Source organism: Protopterus annectens, chromosome 13.part0 (genome assembly GCF_019279795.1).
Source record: "Protopterus annectens isolate FY-2018-M chromosome 13.part0, PAN1.0, whole genome shotgun sequence".
Classification (NCBI taxonomy): domain Eukaryota; kingdom Metazoa; phylum Chordata; order Ceratodontiformes; family Protopteridae; genus Protopterus; species Protopterus annectens.
Window position 1 is genome coordinate 889,704,656 of NC_056747.1, and position 16,426 is coordinate 889,721,081.

At 43.0% G+C, this 16,426-nt stretch overlaps 1 protein-coding gene across 1 annotated transcript in view; it reads right to left on the minus strand.

The window, feature by feature from the left end:
* The window catches only part of NF1 (neurofibromin 1), a 5,218,972-nt gene that overhangs the window by 2,537,342 nt on the left and 2,665,204 nt on the right, over positions 1–16,426 (minus strand). Inside the window, exon 27 of the mRNA XM_044054637.1 lies at positions 12,869–13,030. Coding sequence (XP_043910572.1) covers positions 12,869–13,030 — 162 coding nt within the window. The remainder of the gene's footprint in view (positions 1–12,868; positions 13,031–16,426) is intronic.

The window sequence follows — 16,426 nt, forward strand, 5'->3', positions numbered from 1 at the left end:
AGTGACACTGAGGCCACTCCAGAAAGCCTTACTGCTTTGGACACACACTACCATTTTATCAGTATTAATTTGACACCATATAACTGGTTACCCTTTGTAAGAGCCTTAGAGTACCTGGCTGGTAGCAGCAATCTACCTTGTAGTCTGGAGAAAGGGGACACAGATGTTGAATATATGTCAGCCTTTCCCAGTGGAGGGTGTCAGATACTTAGAACTGGGGCACAGTACTCAGAGGTAGGTCTTGTTTGGGATCTGGAGAAACAGAGTCCAGTCCCAGTGCAGCATGTTCCCTGTATGCTTTGGGGGAAATTGTGCTTGATGCAGAGAGCTGCACTTGAAATACTGTGTAAATCCATTCCTGTTTTTAGTGACACCTCTCACCGACGTCAGTGGTGAGGATTGAGGCTCCTTGATTACTGGCCAGAGGTAAAGAGGGGCCAGCACACCATTATTCTGAGGGGACTTAAAAAAAATACAGGGAGAGGGCCAGCTCCATTCAGGGACAGCTCTGTAACTACCATAGGCAAGAAAGATGGGATGATTCAAACTGTGAACCTCTCCTCAAGGAATACTAAACAGGGCCCCCTGAACATAAGTGATTGCTATTCTGAAAACGTTATATGGGTTGAAGTACTGGTTCATATGAAGGAAGTGAAAGTTTTTCAAATACAAAATTAAGGTCCTATGATGGAGTAATTTCTTTCTGGTGGTCTTTAATTTAAGACCCCCTTAAGGAACTTTTTTCACTGGCAAATGGGAGTGCAGAGAAAGTCCATAGGCAGAAATGGCTGAAGCAAGTACTTTAAACTGATATAAAGAAAGGGTAACTGTTTGACATTCTGAGACTCAGTGTAAGTTCCTGAAAAGAAAGACTAAATGATAGTATATGTAAGTCTGCATTATGTCTAAGAATGCCCCTTTTCTGAATATTCCCTCATCTCCAAAGTATAGCAATCCCAGAGTTGGTAAACAAACATTTGGGATGTGGAAGTCTTGCCTGCCACATTCAACCAGAAGAGCATCCTCAAGTTTGGGAAATTTGCTTTATACACCAAGAAGGTTCTGTAGTAGTAATAAAGTGAAAGAATTCAGTCACTATGTGACAAGTCCAGAGGAGGGGAAGTGTGCATATATGTTAACAGGTGCAGCAACTGTGTAGTGACCACCACCTTCTGCTCAGAAAACATTGAAATTCTGTCACTAAAATGCAGGCCCTTCTACGTGCCAAGAGAGTTCAATGGAATATGCATCACAGCAGCCTACATCCCACCTGATGCAAACATCACTGACACTTTGTCCACCTTACATCAGTCTATAAGTGACCCGCAAAACAGAAATCCAAAGCATGCAATAGTAATTGTTCAATCAGGCTAACCTAAAGACTGCACTACCCCACTACCTCCAACGTGTAAACTTTACCATAAGGGGGAGAAATATACTGGATAAGGTCTACACTAACATCAAAGGTGCATGTAAAGCAAAACCTTATCCACATCTAGGGAGCTCTGACCACCAAGCCATCATGCTGGTTCCAGCTTATAAATCCATACTGAAAACTAGTACACCGGCTAGAAAACAAATAAGGATCTGGCCTGAGGAAGAAAACTCAGCTCTACAAGACTGCTTCGACTGTACAGACTGGTCAGTGTTTAGAGAGGCTGCTGTGACTAACAACCATATTGACTTGAACATGTACACTGAGTCCGTCACAGCTTACATTTCTAAGTGCATGGAGGATGTAACAAACAGCAAACTCGTCACCATAAGGGCAAATCAAAAACCTTGGCTAACTAGTGAAGTGTAAGAGCTCTTGAAAGTAAGAAATGCTCCTTTCAAATCCCAAGATATGGAAGCTTTAAGTGTGGCCAGAGCCAAACTGAACAAAGATATCAAAGAGGCGAAAAGATCCTATGACAGAAAAATCCAAAGCCACTTCAGGGACCAGAAGGATACCAGGCAACTATGGAAAAGAATTCAAACCATCACTGTCTACAAGCCTACATCAGCTTCATGTGATGATAGCATCAAGTTTCTGAACCAATTGAACAATTTCTTCAGTAAGTTTAATGCTGACAACAAAACAGCAGCACGCAGAATCCCTGAAGACATGGATGCAGCGGTGCTGAGCTTCAATACAATTGATGTCACCAGAACCCTAAAACGTGTCAACCCGAGGAAAGCAGCTGGCCCTGACAACATCACGGGCAGGGTACTAAGGGAATGTGCGACAGAACTGGCTCCAGTACTCACTGACATCTTCAACACCTCACTCCATCTAGACAGTGTCCAGAAATGCTTCAAGGAGATGGCTATCATTCCTCTACCCAAGAAACCACAGCCAACAACTCTGAATGACTACTGACCAGTTGCTTTAACCTCGACAGTAATGAAGTGCCTGGAGAAGCTGTCAAAGATAATATAGCTTCAGTCTTACCTGTGACACTGGACCCACTGTAATTTGCAAACAGGACAAACCACAGTACAGGGGATGCCATCTCACTAGCTCTCCATGAAACACTGAACCACTTAGAAGGCATAAACCGCTATGCAAGAGTACTATTCATCGATTTCAGTTCTGCCTTCAACACTGTCACCCCTCAGAATGTGATACTGAAGCTACTTCAACTGGGCATAGACTCTCATTTATGTAATTGGATTCTGAGCTTTCCTTACTGAAAGGCCTCAAAAGGATCATGTGGGAGACAACAGCTCCAGAAGCATCATCCTGAACAAAGGAGTACCACAGGAGTGTGTCTTAAACCCTCTCCTTTTCACTCTGCTGACACATGACTGCATGCCCAGACATAAGACGAATAGGCTCATCAAATTTGTGGATGACACCACTGTTATAGGCCTGGTCAAAGAGAGAGAGGAGGAGGTCTACAGGAACAAGATTGATCAACTACTGGTCTGGTGTGACAACAAAGTACAGTTTTGTACCTACCATAAATGTAGATGTCCGAACTGGATAGCATCTGCAGTCATAACAAATGGGTTGTCCTGTCGTCAGGCAGCCCTTGATCGGCTTTCAAAGTCTCGTCATCTCTGCTGGTCTTGGGGTATAAAGGCATCACCTCAGTGTTTCTTGCCCCAGATGCCAGTTGCCCTCTTGGAAGGTTAAATTTTGGATAAATGCCAATGTTTAAAGGTAGAAGGCAAACACAAAAATAAGCATGTATGTACATATATACAAACAAATACACCATAAGAGACTCCCCAGCTAGCTATTAGGAGGAGTACCACAGAGGGAAGGAGGTGGGTAATCCTGACTGCAGATGCTATCCAGTTCGGACATCTACATTTATGGTAGGTACAAAACTGTACTATGTCCTTCATGGATGCATCTGCAGTCATAACAAATGGGTAGAATACCATAGCCAAACTAGGGGTGGAGGAAGAAAAATTATGGTGTAGTTAGGATCCCTTGCAGTACAGCAGTGGCAAACCCTGCTCGGGATCTAGAGTATAGAGGTAAATTATAATGCTTGGCAAATGTATGCACGGAGGTCCAAGTAGCCGCCTCAATAATGTCCTTGGTTGCCACTCCTCAAGAAAGCTGTGGTAGTGGCTGTAGCCCTTGTAGAATGAGGTCTTATGTTCTGTGGAATTGGTTTTCCATGGTAGGAGTAACAGAATCTTATGCAATTTCCTATCCATTTGGAGATTGTCTGTTTGGAAATTGCTTTTCCTTCCCTTCCTGTTGCATAGGCTACTAAAAGCTGGTCAGTTTTTCTGTTACTTTTGGTTCTGTCCAGGTAGTAGCGTAACTGCCTATGTACATCCAAGGTATGCAGCAGTCTTTCCCCTGTTCTGTGGATTGGGAAAGAAGGTAGGTAGGTGGATTGCCTGGTTTAAAGACACTCTGGATACCACCTTAGGCATAAATGTAGGATTAGTTCTCATGGACACCCTATCTTGATGGAAGATTAGGAAGGGTTGCACTGCCATTAAGGCCTGTAGTTCCGAAACCCTCCTTGCTGAGGTAATTGCCAGTAGGAAAGCAGTTTTCCATGACAGGTGTTGCAGATCTGCTGTTGCTGTTGGTTCAAACGGAGGGAGTGTCAACTTTTCTAGCACAAAGTTCAAGTCCTATGCTGGTAATGGTGGTTTCCTAGGAGGTTTTACATTCTTGATCCCTCTGAGGAACTGCCTGAGTAGAGGATGTGAAAAGATAGGTGGATCGAAGCTGTATTCTGCTGAAATAGCTGATGCATGTATCTTGATGGAGGAATAGGACAGGCCTGTATGTAGAAGCTCTGCCAAGTACTCCAGAATGTTAGCAATATCTATGTTCGACACATCTTTTCCTCTTTCAGTACTCCAAATGACAAACCTTTTCCATTTTCCTGCATAGTTCCTTCTTGTTGAAGGTCTGCAAAATGTCTTTAACCCTTTGGGAAAGGTCTGGGTTAGTTGCTGCTATGTGATGTTCCAGGCAGTCAGTTGCAAGGTTTTTAGGTTTGGATGCATGATGTTGTAGTTGTTCTGAGTTAACATCAAAGGCATCAGGGTATTGACCACATTCTCCGAGACATGCTCCTCAACAATGGGTACCAGTGTTGTCTTGTGGTCAGAGGCTATCAGGATTATCCTTCCTCTTTGATTTTCAATAGTACCTTGTGCATCAAGGGAAGAGGTGGAAATGCATATGCTGTCAGGCCTTTCCAGCTGAAGGATAGAGAGTCCACCTTCCATGCAAGTGGGTGGAATGTCTTTGTGCAGAATTTTCTGAGCTGGTGATTGAGTGGGGATGCGAATAGATCTATTTGTGGCATTCCCCATTTCTCTGTGATGGCCTTGAAGATTGTAGCATCCATTCGTGAGCATCCGAGGTGGTTCTGCTTAACATGTCTGCTAGGGTGTTCTCTTTTCCGGCACAAATATTGCCTGTAACTGGATGTTGTAGCTGAGAGCCAGATTCCAAAGGTCCAAAGTCATTCTGCATAGGGGGTATGAATGAGTGCCTCCCTGTTTGTTGATGTACCACATGACTGTGGTGTTGTCTGTCCTTATCATCAAATGGCCTTCTTTGAGGAATGGCCTGAATTTTGGATTGCCAGTTTTACTGCCAGCATTTCTTTTGGTTTATGTGCAGGTGCAGCTGGTCTTGAGTCCACAATCCTTGTATGCATTTGTCCAGCATGTGCCCCATCCTAGGTCTGAGGTCAGGCGTCCTGATGGTTTGGCTTGCTCGAAAGTTGTGGAAGGGTAAGCCTGGGTTTGACTGGCATGCTTGAGCCCACCATAGGAACTCCTGTTTTAGGCATGGGATTAGTGGGATTTCTGTTTCTAAGCTGTGCCTGTGCTGAGACCATAAATTCTTTAGGTACCACTGTAGCTTTCTCATATGCAGTCTGGCATGTGGGACCAAGATTATGCATGATGCCATGAAGCCCAAGGCCTGCAGAACTTTTCTTGCTGTTAGTTTGTTCTGCTTTGTTAATGCCAAGAAGTAAAGAGGAAGTTCTTTTTGTTTTTCTGAAGTTAGGAATGCCATCTGTTTTACTGTGTCCAATTCCGCGCCCAAGAATGTTCTTGTTTGGGATGGTATCAGCCTTGACTTTTGTAAATTGACTGTGTATCCCAGGGCTTGTAGCAAGTAAATGACCCTTTGTAAATCTGTTGTCAGCTTGCTTATGTTGTCCACTTGTAACAGGCAGTCGTCCAGGTATGGATAAATTTGGATTCCCTGTAGTCTGCAGTGAGCGATTACTGATGCCAGGCATTTTGTGAATACTCTGGGCGCAGTAGATAAGCCAAAGGGCAATGCTGAGAATTGATAATGCTCTGATCCTGCAAGAAATCTGAGGTATCTTCTGCAATTTGGTCGAATGGGGACGTGCAGGTATGCCTCCTTGAGATCTAGAGTTACCAGCCAACACTCCTTGCCCAGCATGGGAAGAAGTTGCTGTAGGGTCAGCATTTTGAATTTTGGGACAATGATGTATGTGTTTAAGACGGACAGGTCGAGAATAGGTCTCCAACTTTTCTTTTCTTGGTACTAGGAAGAGTCTGGAGTAGAATCCTTTGCCCTGTTCTGTTATTGGTACTCTTTCCACAGCTCTCATCTTTGTTAATTTCGCTATCTGCTGTAGAGCTTCTATTTTTTTGATTTGGAGGTAGGTTTGGCATTCCTCTTTTTACTGGTAAGGTGTGGAAGTGGAACCGGTAGCCTTGGTCTATGGTTTGCAAAATCCACTTGTCTTTTGTGATATAGTGCCAATTTTTCGAAAATAAGGCTAACTTTCCGCCTAAAGGTGCTGCTATTTGCTCCCTGGTACAAGTCACTGTGATTGTCCTGTTGCAGTGGCAGTGGTTGTGTCTGTGCCTCGGTTATTGCCTTGCCACTGTCGTCCTCTGTAGGCACCTCCTCTGGATTGATTTCTGCCTCTAGAGCGTTTATTCCTGCCCCTTTGGGATTTTGTGGAGTCTGGAAAGGACCAATTTTTGGCAGGCCAGTTCCTGCTAAACCTTGGGGGCTGAACCTGTAAGAAATCTTTAACTGTTTGTACAGATTTTGCCTTTTCTTCCATTTTCTTCATTACTTGCTGGGCAGGTGTACCAAATAGACTGGCCTTATCCATAGGAGCATCTAACAGCTTTGCTTTAACATGATCCGGCAAGACCTGTTCTTTCAACCATGCATGCCTTCTTATCACTGTGCCAGTCATGGCTGACCTAAATGAAGCCTCCAGTGCATCATAGCCACATTTTAAGGAATGGTTACTAACCTGTTGGATGTTATTCACCATTTCTAATACATATTTCTTATCTAAGGATTCATCAGAGGACAGTTTTTTAGATAACTGATCAAGCATAAACTCTTGGTATTGGATCATATGAAACTGACAGTTTAAAGCTCTAGCTGAGAGAGTAGCAGAGGTGTAAACTTTTTCCCCATCTCTAAGGACCTGGATTCCCTTTCAGAAGGAATAGGGTTTTGCTGTGGTCGAGGCTACTGCCTTAGGCCCCTGGGATATAGTTTCGGGATCTGCAAGTGGGGCCTTGTATAGGTGGTGATGAGTGTCTGGCACCCTGTAAAATCTATCTGGTTTGGCAGGGCTGGAGGTAAAGAATCAGGAGCAGTGCAAACATCATTAAATGCATCATCCACAACAGGCAGTACAGGAGGTATAGCTAAGGGCCTATGTTGTGGTAAGTGCAGAAAAGTCCTAAGCCTTTTTCTTGAATCTGAGAAATCTTGTCCCTGCCATTAGAATTGTTCTCTCATGGCATGTAAGGTTTCCCCAAAGGAAAATTCCTCTGGTGGAGAGGCAGCTGGAATGGATTCTTCAGCATCGGAATCTTCATAAGTAGAAAATGGAGCCTCTGGCTGGTCTGTAATGTCTGAGTCATCCGCAGAATCATCAGAGGACACTGTTTCGGGGGGCTCTGCTCTAGGTCTCTTTCTGGGGCTGGGAGGCCCTGTCTGGGTGGGATTGGGATCCCCTAATTAAGGATAGTAAATCTTCTGCCAGAGTAAGCATTTGTGAACTTGAAGTGGGCCTGTGTGGGGGCTTAACAGGCACTGATTTAACAGATTTGGCTGCTTTAGCCCTGGCAAAGGCCTTAATAGACATGGCTGCAGGAGGCCTAGCAGCACCACGTGCTGGGGTAGAGACATCCAAAGGGATGGTGTCTGATAAATCACTAGGAACCACAGTTGTAGGCATAATTTCCGAGGCCGATTCAACTAAGGTAGCAGGAGCCTCAGTAGTAGTCACGGATTCGGCTGAAGATTGACCGAGACACTCGCTTGCTTAACCGTGGTTTCGCCGAAACCGCGGACCGCGAAAGTGGTCTTTTCTTTGTGTTTTTAACAGAGGATCCCATAATGTACGCAAAATCTGAAAACTGTTCAGCAAACTCCGACAGGGTTGAAGGAAGCACAGGCCTAACAGGCTGCTACGGGTCTGGGCCTAAGCAAGGCAGACAGTAAGAGTGGAAATCTTTATGAGGTATTTGTTTCCCACAAGTTAAACAGTTATTGACTTTTTCTGACATCGGCTGAGGCAAGAAAGAGTCCCCAAAGTGGTACTTAGCTTTTTAGAAGTCTTCGAAGTAGTATTCGGTAGTAGTAATCTCTGGATCTGACCGACCAGCACTTGCGAACAGCTTCTGCTTCGGGCGCCACGCGGCAAGAAAGACTGAGGAAAATGGCGTCGGCTGATGCCTTTATACCCGAAGACCAGCAGAGATGACGTCGGGTGAAGTGCGACATCAGGACCCAGACTTTGGAATCTGGGGCTGCCTGACGACAGGACAACCCATTTGTTATGACTGCAGATGCATCCATGAAGGACATCCAACTGAATGTCAGCAAGACAAAGAAGTTGATTGTTGATTTCAGAAGATCTCAAGTATCACACAAACCTCTAGTGATGAAAGGGACAACAGTGGAAAGGGTCACGAGTACAAAGTTCTTGGGTGCTCATATCATGGAGAACTTATCCTGATAGTACATGTATCCAGCACAGTCAAAAAAAAAAAAAATCAGCAATGCTTGCACTTTCTACGGAAACTTAGGACAGTGAAATTACCCAGCTCCATACTTCACATTCTTTTATAGGGGCACCACTGAAAGTGTCTTGACCAACAGCATTACAGTCTGGTATTGGAGCTGTAACAATCTTGATCAGAAGGGTCTCAAGAGAGTTGTAAGGTCAGCATAAAGAATCATTGACACCTCCCTTACACCTCTGAAAGATCTACACAAATGCCAGTGCATCAATAGGGCCAAAAAGATTTCCAGCAATCCAACACACCCTACCAATGGTCTGTACACTCGCCTCTCCTTAGGCAGGAGATAAAGAAGCCTGCATTGCAACACCACCAGAATAAATAACAGTTTCTTTCTGCTCTCCATTAAAATATTGAACTCTTGGGAAAAACGAACCACGAGTCTGTTGAAACACTCAACCAATTCTGTTACATAACTAGCCTATCAAGTGGCTTATTTTATGGATGTGCAGTAACCAAGTGGAATACTAAGGTAGCTCACCTACCACATTGAAGGACCGTAAAATGCAATATACAAACTGTGCAATAATTCAGTCTAATCACAGATAAAAATTTTACTTTGACAATATTACCTTCATATTGTTCCTTGTCTCCTGTTCTGGGATGGGTGTGGGTCACTGCTGTCCTACTTTACTTTCTAATTGCTACTTGTTAAATTTTTACTGTGATATTTTATTCATTTTTTTCTGTCTGTGTGTGCAACTGTTTCCTTCATTGAGAACGAAGCATTGTAATTTTGTTCAGCTACACTGCTGTGTAGTTCTAAATGACGTTTTCTTTGACTTTCTCAATGCATGGTAACAGTGGAATAAGGCACTGCAATGATTAGAATGCTGACACAATGTTTCTCAGGTATCACTGCAATTACCTCATATCAAGTCTCATCAGAGGAACCACCAATATACAAGACGTTATGTAACCAAGGACTCTGTGTAACTCTCTGGCAGGTATCTGGTTCATGTTGGCAATCCTTCTGTAATACTGTAACAGAAAAGATTTTGCCCTCTAAGAGGAATACTCTGCTACTGTGTAACAAGCAGTACCTCTAGAAATAAAACGTATCTTGTGGCATATACAGGACACTCTGGAAGACTTAAAGATAGTCCTAAAGATATAAAATAGAATATGGCGATTTGTAGAGGTTAATGGATTTCCTCCAGGGACACAGGCTAGATGAGACCATCTTCCAAGTAAGGGATCAACATGGAGACAACCTTGCCATGAAAAATACAATTACTGCTCAGTCACTCTGTAAACACCTTGAATGCAGTAGACAAGCTATACAGCAAAGTAGTAAACTGTTAATAGGTAACCCTCCACTTCAAATCTGATGAACACCTGCCTCCTTTAGCTACGAGGATGTGTAGACAGGCATCCCTTAGACTTAAAGGGATCATGTATGCCCCCCTGGAAGGACCAGAAGGCTCTGTAAAAACAGTCTGGATATGTCCAAAATGACCCTTCAAGTTACTTTTCTAAGAATTACAATAGTGTGGAATATTATCCTATCCCCTTTTCTTTTTTCTAAAACCTTCTCCATGGCTCCTTGAGATAGGATATTCTCTAACTGTGGAGGTGTATGTTACTGCTGGTCTTTAGGAAAAGGAGGAGTGACTAGAAATACTGTTTTCTGCAAATTTTACCTGTAACCCTGTTTTACTATCTGCATGATCCTATATAATGGCTTCCCACTTGCTTCACAAAGCCAACCTGCTTCCTACCCTTGAAGGAGATGGAAATGTGAGTGACGGCAAGAACAAATGCAACATTTTGAAGGAGAGGAAAGGGCAAGTTTTGTTGAGCCATAAGTGCTTCCTCTGAATGACACGGCCCTATGACCCTTTCAGGCTTTCCCCTCTCTGGTTAGCTTGCCACTTCTTTCTATAGTGGTCCTTTCTTTTTCAAGGTTTTGTCTTTTCCTGCTTTTATTAAAATGGACAGCCTTTAGTTGGGAAATTTCTGACATACTCAGGAGCTGAGGAGTGGAAAAGATCTTTAACTGCATAGTTGTCCATTTTTGCTCCAGCTCCTAAACGCCTTAGAAGGGGGTACAAAGAGAAGTTCCTTATCCAATGGAGCTGTCAGTCAGAGTACACTGTTTTCACACGCTGAGGCACAGCCCTTGTCCTCAGCCACGCATGTCTCCTAACCACAGTCTCGATAGCTGCCCTGCAAGATTTATCAACTGCAACAAATCCAGCTTTAATGGAGTGCCTGATAACCTGGGCAATGAGGTTGCATAAACTGAGCAACTTTTTTTCTCAGGCTCTTGTCATCTAATCTCCCTTTTCTGTCTCAACAAACCAGAGAGATTGCTGAAAATTGAATATGTGAGACAGGCAGTTAACAGCTCTAAATGAAAGGATATTGGAGGTTAAGACCTTTTATTCTCCAAATGGTTACGTATCCTGCACTTGCTTACCATTAGGAATGGACTCCTGGATGCTGACACATTTGACCCTGTGCAGGAATCTATGGATACAAGTTAGATCACCCACTATGTTCTTGTGAGAATCACAGACCCTATAAAACTGGTCTGGCTTCCTCAGAGAAAGGGGCCAACTGTCAAAAACGCAGTGTAAACTGCATCATCCATGACTTCCAGAACTGGAAAAATGCCCAAAAATGCGGATTCTAGCAGGCCTAAAAAAATTTCTGGGCCTGATCAGTACCTGACAAAACTTCTTAGCTTTCCATTTGAAGGTACCTCCAAAATGAAACGTTCTTAAGCGGTAAGGCTGAGGAGTTGATGTCATTAGTTACAGACTGCAGGTATGAGAGTGGAGAACTATTAAGTGTAAATCAAGTCTTCCAACTCTGAGTCATAGGTATGAGTCCCTCTGGGGAGATCTGACAAGATGCAAACTTCAGAAGATGGCTGTCTGGGTTTTAGTAAATCCATAAAATCCTGAGACAACTTCAAGAGATCCTGTGAGGGTCCCTGGATGGGAGAGGGGGTCCAATCAACTCAGGTTAAGACAAGCTAAGCAAAGACTATCTAGACCTTAGGGGTCTTGTCTTATGCCTGTGCTCAGAGATGTGCCAATGCCTTGGAGACGCTGTCAGACAACAAACATTTAAATCTGTCTAAATATAATGGGGAAGCTGCTCTCCCTAGCACTAGCGAGAACTATTGTACCTGTTACTAAGGTCCAGGGGAGGTCAATAACAAGGAGGTTTTGGCCCATGAGGAGGTACTTCCAACCAAAGATGCCTGGTGGCCCTCATAGTTCATGCTACAGGCTTCATGGGGCAGCAAAAAATCTCACAGTTGCTAGTACTTGAGCTTTGGTGGGCTGTCAGACTCTAACAACGTCAGCATCCCAGATTTTCTTCTCCATCAGGTGCTTCTTTTTAAACTTATTTTTCCTCTACATAAAGTCACAGGAAGAGCTAATAGATGGTACAGTGGGCTTGGATTGAAAAGTATGTATTTTTCAGCAATAAACATTCCTGGACAATTCCTCCCCATATGCTTTATGGTCCTTTGGGTAAAATAAAGTGCACTAGGGACAAATGGATTCAATGCACTCTGAACCAAGGCAAAAAGACAAGTTATGAAAATCTTTTTGCAGTATCTGCTTCATGCAGGGAGGAAGCTCTGAAGATTGCACCATCTGACGTGTGAAGAGAATCTGCTATGCTTGAAGGGGAAAGGATGAAGAATTCTGGAACTTGGGCTGGCTGTCTGTCTTCTGTAGGCAAGAATCCCAAGAGTCAGTAGTACAACACTGAACTGGTAAGAACATCTAATGAATACTGATCTGAGACCCAATCATAATTTCTTTGTAACATACAGGAAGTTTCAAATGTCTCAACACACTACCAGTTTATAAAAAAATGCACATTGAAGTGCATAACAGCTTTTAAAGATAATATGTGACTAAAAAAAAGTTAATACATGATCAGAGGTATACATTGCCCTTCTAGTTGCCAATGTGTGAGCTACACAAAGTGTCTAGTATACCTATGATTGGCAGCATGAAGTGTGTTACAGCTTACAAATCTGTCAGTAGGTTTCTGATGCAATTCTGTGGCAACTGCCACTGCTGTGACAGGAAAAGCATTGCTTAGTTACAACAGCAAGGGTCAAACACAAAACCTTGCTTTAACAAGACTGTTCTCCTCTCAGTTTCCAAGTGTAATGAATGTACTATATAACAAATGTTAAAGTGATTAAATTATTATTTTCAGTTATGCTTACTGGGTTTCTTCTGAAAAAAAGGGTCAAGTGTGATTTCACCCACCTGATACACTGAAATAAGCAAATAAAGATTATTTTCACTGACAGTTTTCATCTTGGAAAAGCAGGCAAATTATCAATACTTGAAACACACTTAATACAAACCTTGAAGCAGAAAGTCATTATTTTACTGGCCAAGCTGTTGCCTCTGAAAAGTGTCTGCATGGAATCCGCCAACTCCACCTCCTTGGAAAACATGTTCCAAAGCAACTGGTAAAGGAGATGTCGTGAATCAAACAGAGTAACCAACACACGAGCCAATTCATCCTTAAATGGAGACACATGATTAATGAAGATTTACTATGCAATTTAAACAAACATTTTCACATCTAAAAATACTTCCGCACCAAGTACACAAGCTTATACAGTAGAAAAAGTAGCAAAGGAAATTTTAAAAGTGCAGTACATCTTTAAACTCATGACTTCAACATTAATCACTGAAAATGCCATAAAACCTAATAATACTGCAACGTACAGTGAAATTCTGCAGTGTTACTTAAGGAAGGCAAGAATTTTCAATGTCATTTACTCCTGTCAAACACACAGTAAATGTTACTACACAAAATTCTACTCTATGGCACAAAAGGATGGAATTGTGTAACCTGGGGATGAACAGCAGACCTGGAGAATAAAAAAGGAGGGAAAGAAGAGGATTTCCACTTATGTCAGCAGCTCTCGCTGGAAAGCAGGTGCTCTAGTACAGCACCAAGTACTGGGGATGCAGCGGTTGACTGTACGTAGATAGAATCTGCCTGATGTCATTACATACCAGGAAGGCAGACAGACTGTGGAAAGGGCATAACAAAAAAATTTGGAACTGCCCACATATGGCGTTTCATCGAAGCACAACTCTCACCTCAAAATAGTAATATGACCAAAGCCAACCACTGGGGGAACCAGAGTCGTTACAGTGAAGAAATGGTCATGAGGATTAGGGCAGGCAAAACTAACAAATATTGTCACACACAAACGTATAGTATTTTTCACTTTTTTGACATCTCAGCTATCAAATCCTTACTATTCATTGACCCTTCTCCAATAAGGTATTCGTAAAAAACAATCACAAGCAGGACACCTAGACCAGCTTTCTAAGACCAATCTGTACAACACCAGAGAGAGGAAACCCCTGGGGAAGACCTACTCAGTATTCCATCTTTTTTCAGTACAGAAAGAATGTAATAAAAAAAAAAAAAAAAAAAAACAAAGAATACTAATAAGAAATAAAGATGACAAGCACCAGTCATCTTGCAACAAACAATGGAAGACAGATGATGGGGAAATGACCTGGTTGACGACACAGCTTTGAAAGTAAGTTCTGATAAAAGAATCTCTCATCTTATGTAATATCTATTAGCTACTCATTATTAAACATTTAAATAATGAAAGGTGTTAGAATCAAGCATACAAGTTATTAGTGTGAAAAGGTCATGTCATGATGCAAACAGCAAAGTGCACTAATGAAAAATAAAGTACAGTTGTGTACACATAACCAGAAATGTAGCCGTTTCCGAGTGTATTCCCTGTTGCAGTCCTGACTTGAGGGATTTCCTGCTGTGGAAACCCTTGCATCAGCCTGACTACTAGAGTAAACGTCTTCCCTCCATCTATGACTGGCGAATGCACTTCACTGACGTCAGCATGCAGGAGTATAAGTGGAGCCTGCCTATGTCATTACCTCAGTTGTTTTTTTGCCCCTTGTAGTTCGGAGCTCCCCCAACAAGAGCTGCAGGTCAAGGCTAGATGGATAGGGCACTAGGGCAAGGAATCCTAGGCAAGGAAAGAGTGGACAGTAGGGGTCTATGGCACATGGAATAGCAGGTCAAGACCAGATGGATAGGGCAAGGATTCCTAGCCAAGCAGGAGTGTAAAGAAGGGATCCTTGGTACATGAGTAAAAATAATAGCCACCCTGAAGGCTATGGGGGGAAAGAGGGAGGGAAAGATGATGACAGTATACACTTGAACATCTACATTTACAGTAAGTGTACACAACTGTACTATGTTCTTAGTGTTTCATTGTTGCAATCTTGACTTGTGGGAAGATTTCCAAAGCTTAAAAGGGGAGGTGGTGAAGTAGGATGAGGAAAGGAAGGTTTCAAGGGAAATAATATTAAAAACTGAAATGCAGTAGTATCTGGTGTTGAAGGGTACAGATGATCAGACTTCAGGCTGCTCTCTCTCTCTCTTGTTAGGTATGTCCTGCATGGAGGTAGTAGAAGGGCCCAGCTGTCCCAATGGAAAAGGCCCTTACAGACAGAGGAGATATCCTTCCCCGATTACTGAAAAGAGTGTACCGGGAGACAGAGAGAGAGAGAAAAGAGATCCCTTTGGAAATTGCCTGCAAGATACAGGCTCTCCTCCCTAGGGGAAAGCACTGGTAAAATTTCAATGGCCAGAAAAATCTGACAAGTTTTAGAGTGGTCATATACTAGGGTAGCTGCCTACGGAAGTTTTGAATAAGGTAGGGTACCCTTCTCTCCGTACTGGGGATTTGAAGAGAAGAGAGGTAGGTACTTGGCTATAAAAAAAGAAGCATCAGTCACCAGTTTGGGTTGATGGTAGGATTAAGACTGAGAGCTTACAGAATCAGAGATTCCCAAACTGGGAAGATAGGAAACAAGCAGACAGTGTTCTGTGTCAGAAGATAACATTTTTTTTCAGACAAGGTTTAAGTACGAAGATTGTGCATTAGTTCACGGAGGGGGGGGGGGCTAGCAGTGGAAGACCCTACAAGAGGGTGGGGGAAGTTAGGCGAGTGTGACAGTATGTAGGCTGAAACAGCTGAAGCCTGAGCTTTGCATTATGGGTGTGAAATGCCTCCAGAAACAGGATATAGGAGTAGGACTGACAGAAACAGAGATTTTGGTCCTGCTGAAGTCCTGACAGAGCTGTGCACCCCCAAGTACAAATGCCTTCTTACAATGTTGTCCAGGCTTTTCTGGAGCTAGGCTACCTGGCTTTTCCCAAGGTGTCCTGCAAAAGCTAATGCACAGAAGTGGGGAAGGAGGGGAAGTATTATCAGGATCGTACTTGGGAGCCATGAGTTCTGTCTCTGAAGTCAGTGTAGTAGCATCTGAAGCCACAGAGACAGCTGCCTCCCCACCTGGAAAGCAGGAAGGCTAAGGAGTAGTAGTACAACAGTAGGATTGACCAACTGGTGCTATAAAGTCCAGCAGTTTCGATGAACTGAGCCCACTAGTACCATGCCCTAGGGTTAAGCTGGGGGAGACTAGAAATCTACCCTTTAGCTAGATGGTGAGGGTAAGGATGTTTTTTCCCCTAGATTTCATGCCATATGACAGTGTGCCATTTTCTGTAAGCATGAACAGCACCCTTGGGTTTGATTTCTCTTTTGGGTGCAAGACAAGTCCTTTGAATTGATCAAAGCTCCTACTGTCCAAGAGCTTATTCACTTCCTTCATGTTAACTAACAGTATTAAGTAGGTAATCCAAAATGCTGCTTCAGGTCTGGAAAGTAATGACATTCAGCAGAAAAGCTAGTCGGTCCTTCAATAAGCTTTACCTCAATAAAAATAAAAATAAGCGGTTTCGTTCACTTAAACCATATGTGAATGTCATCAGAATCTTCACCTATACTAACAGCTTTGTTTAAAAAGACTCAAGTACAATGAGGCAATCATTACATCACTTCCTCAAGTGACTT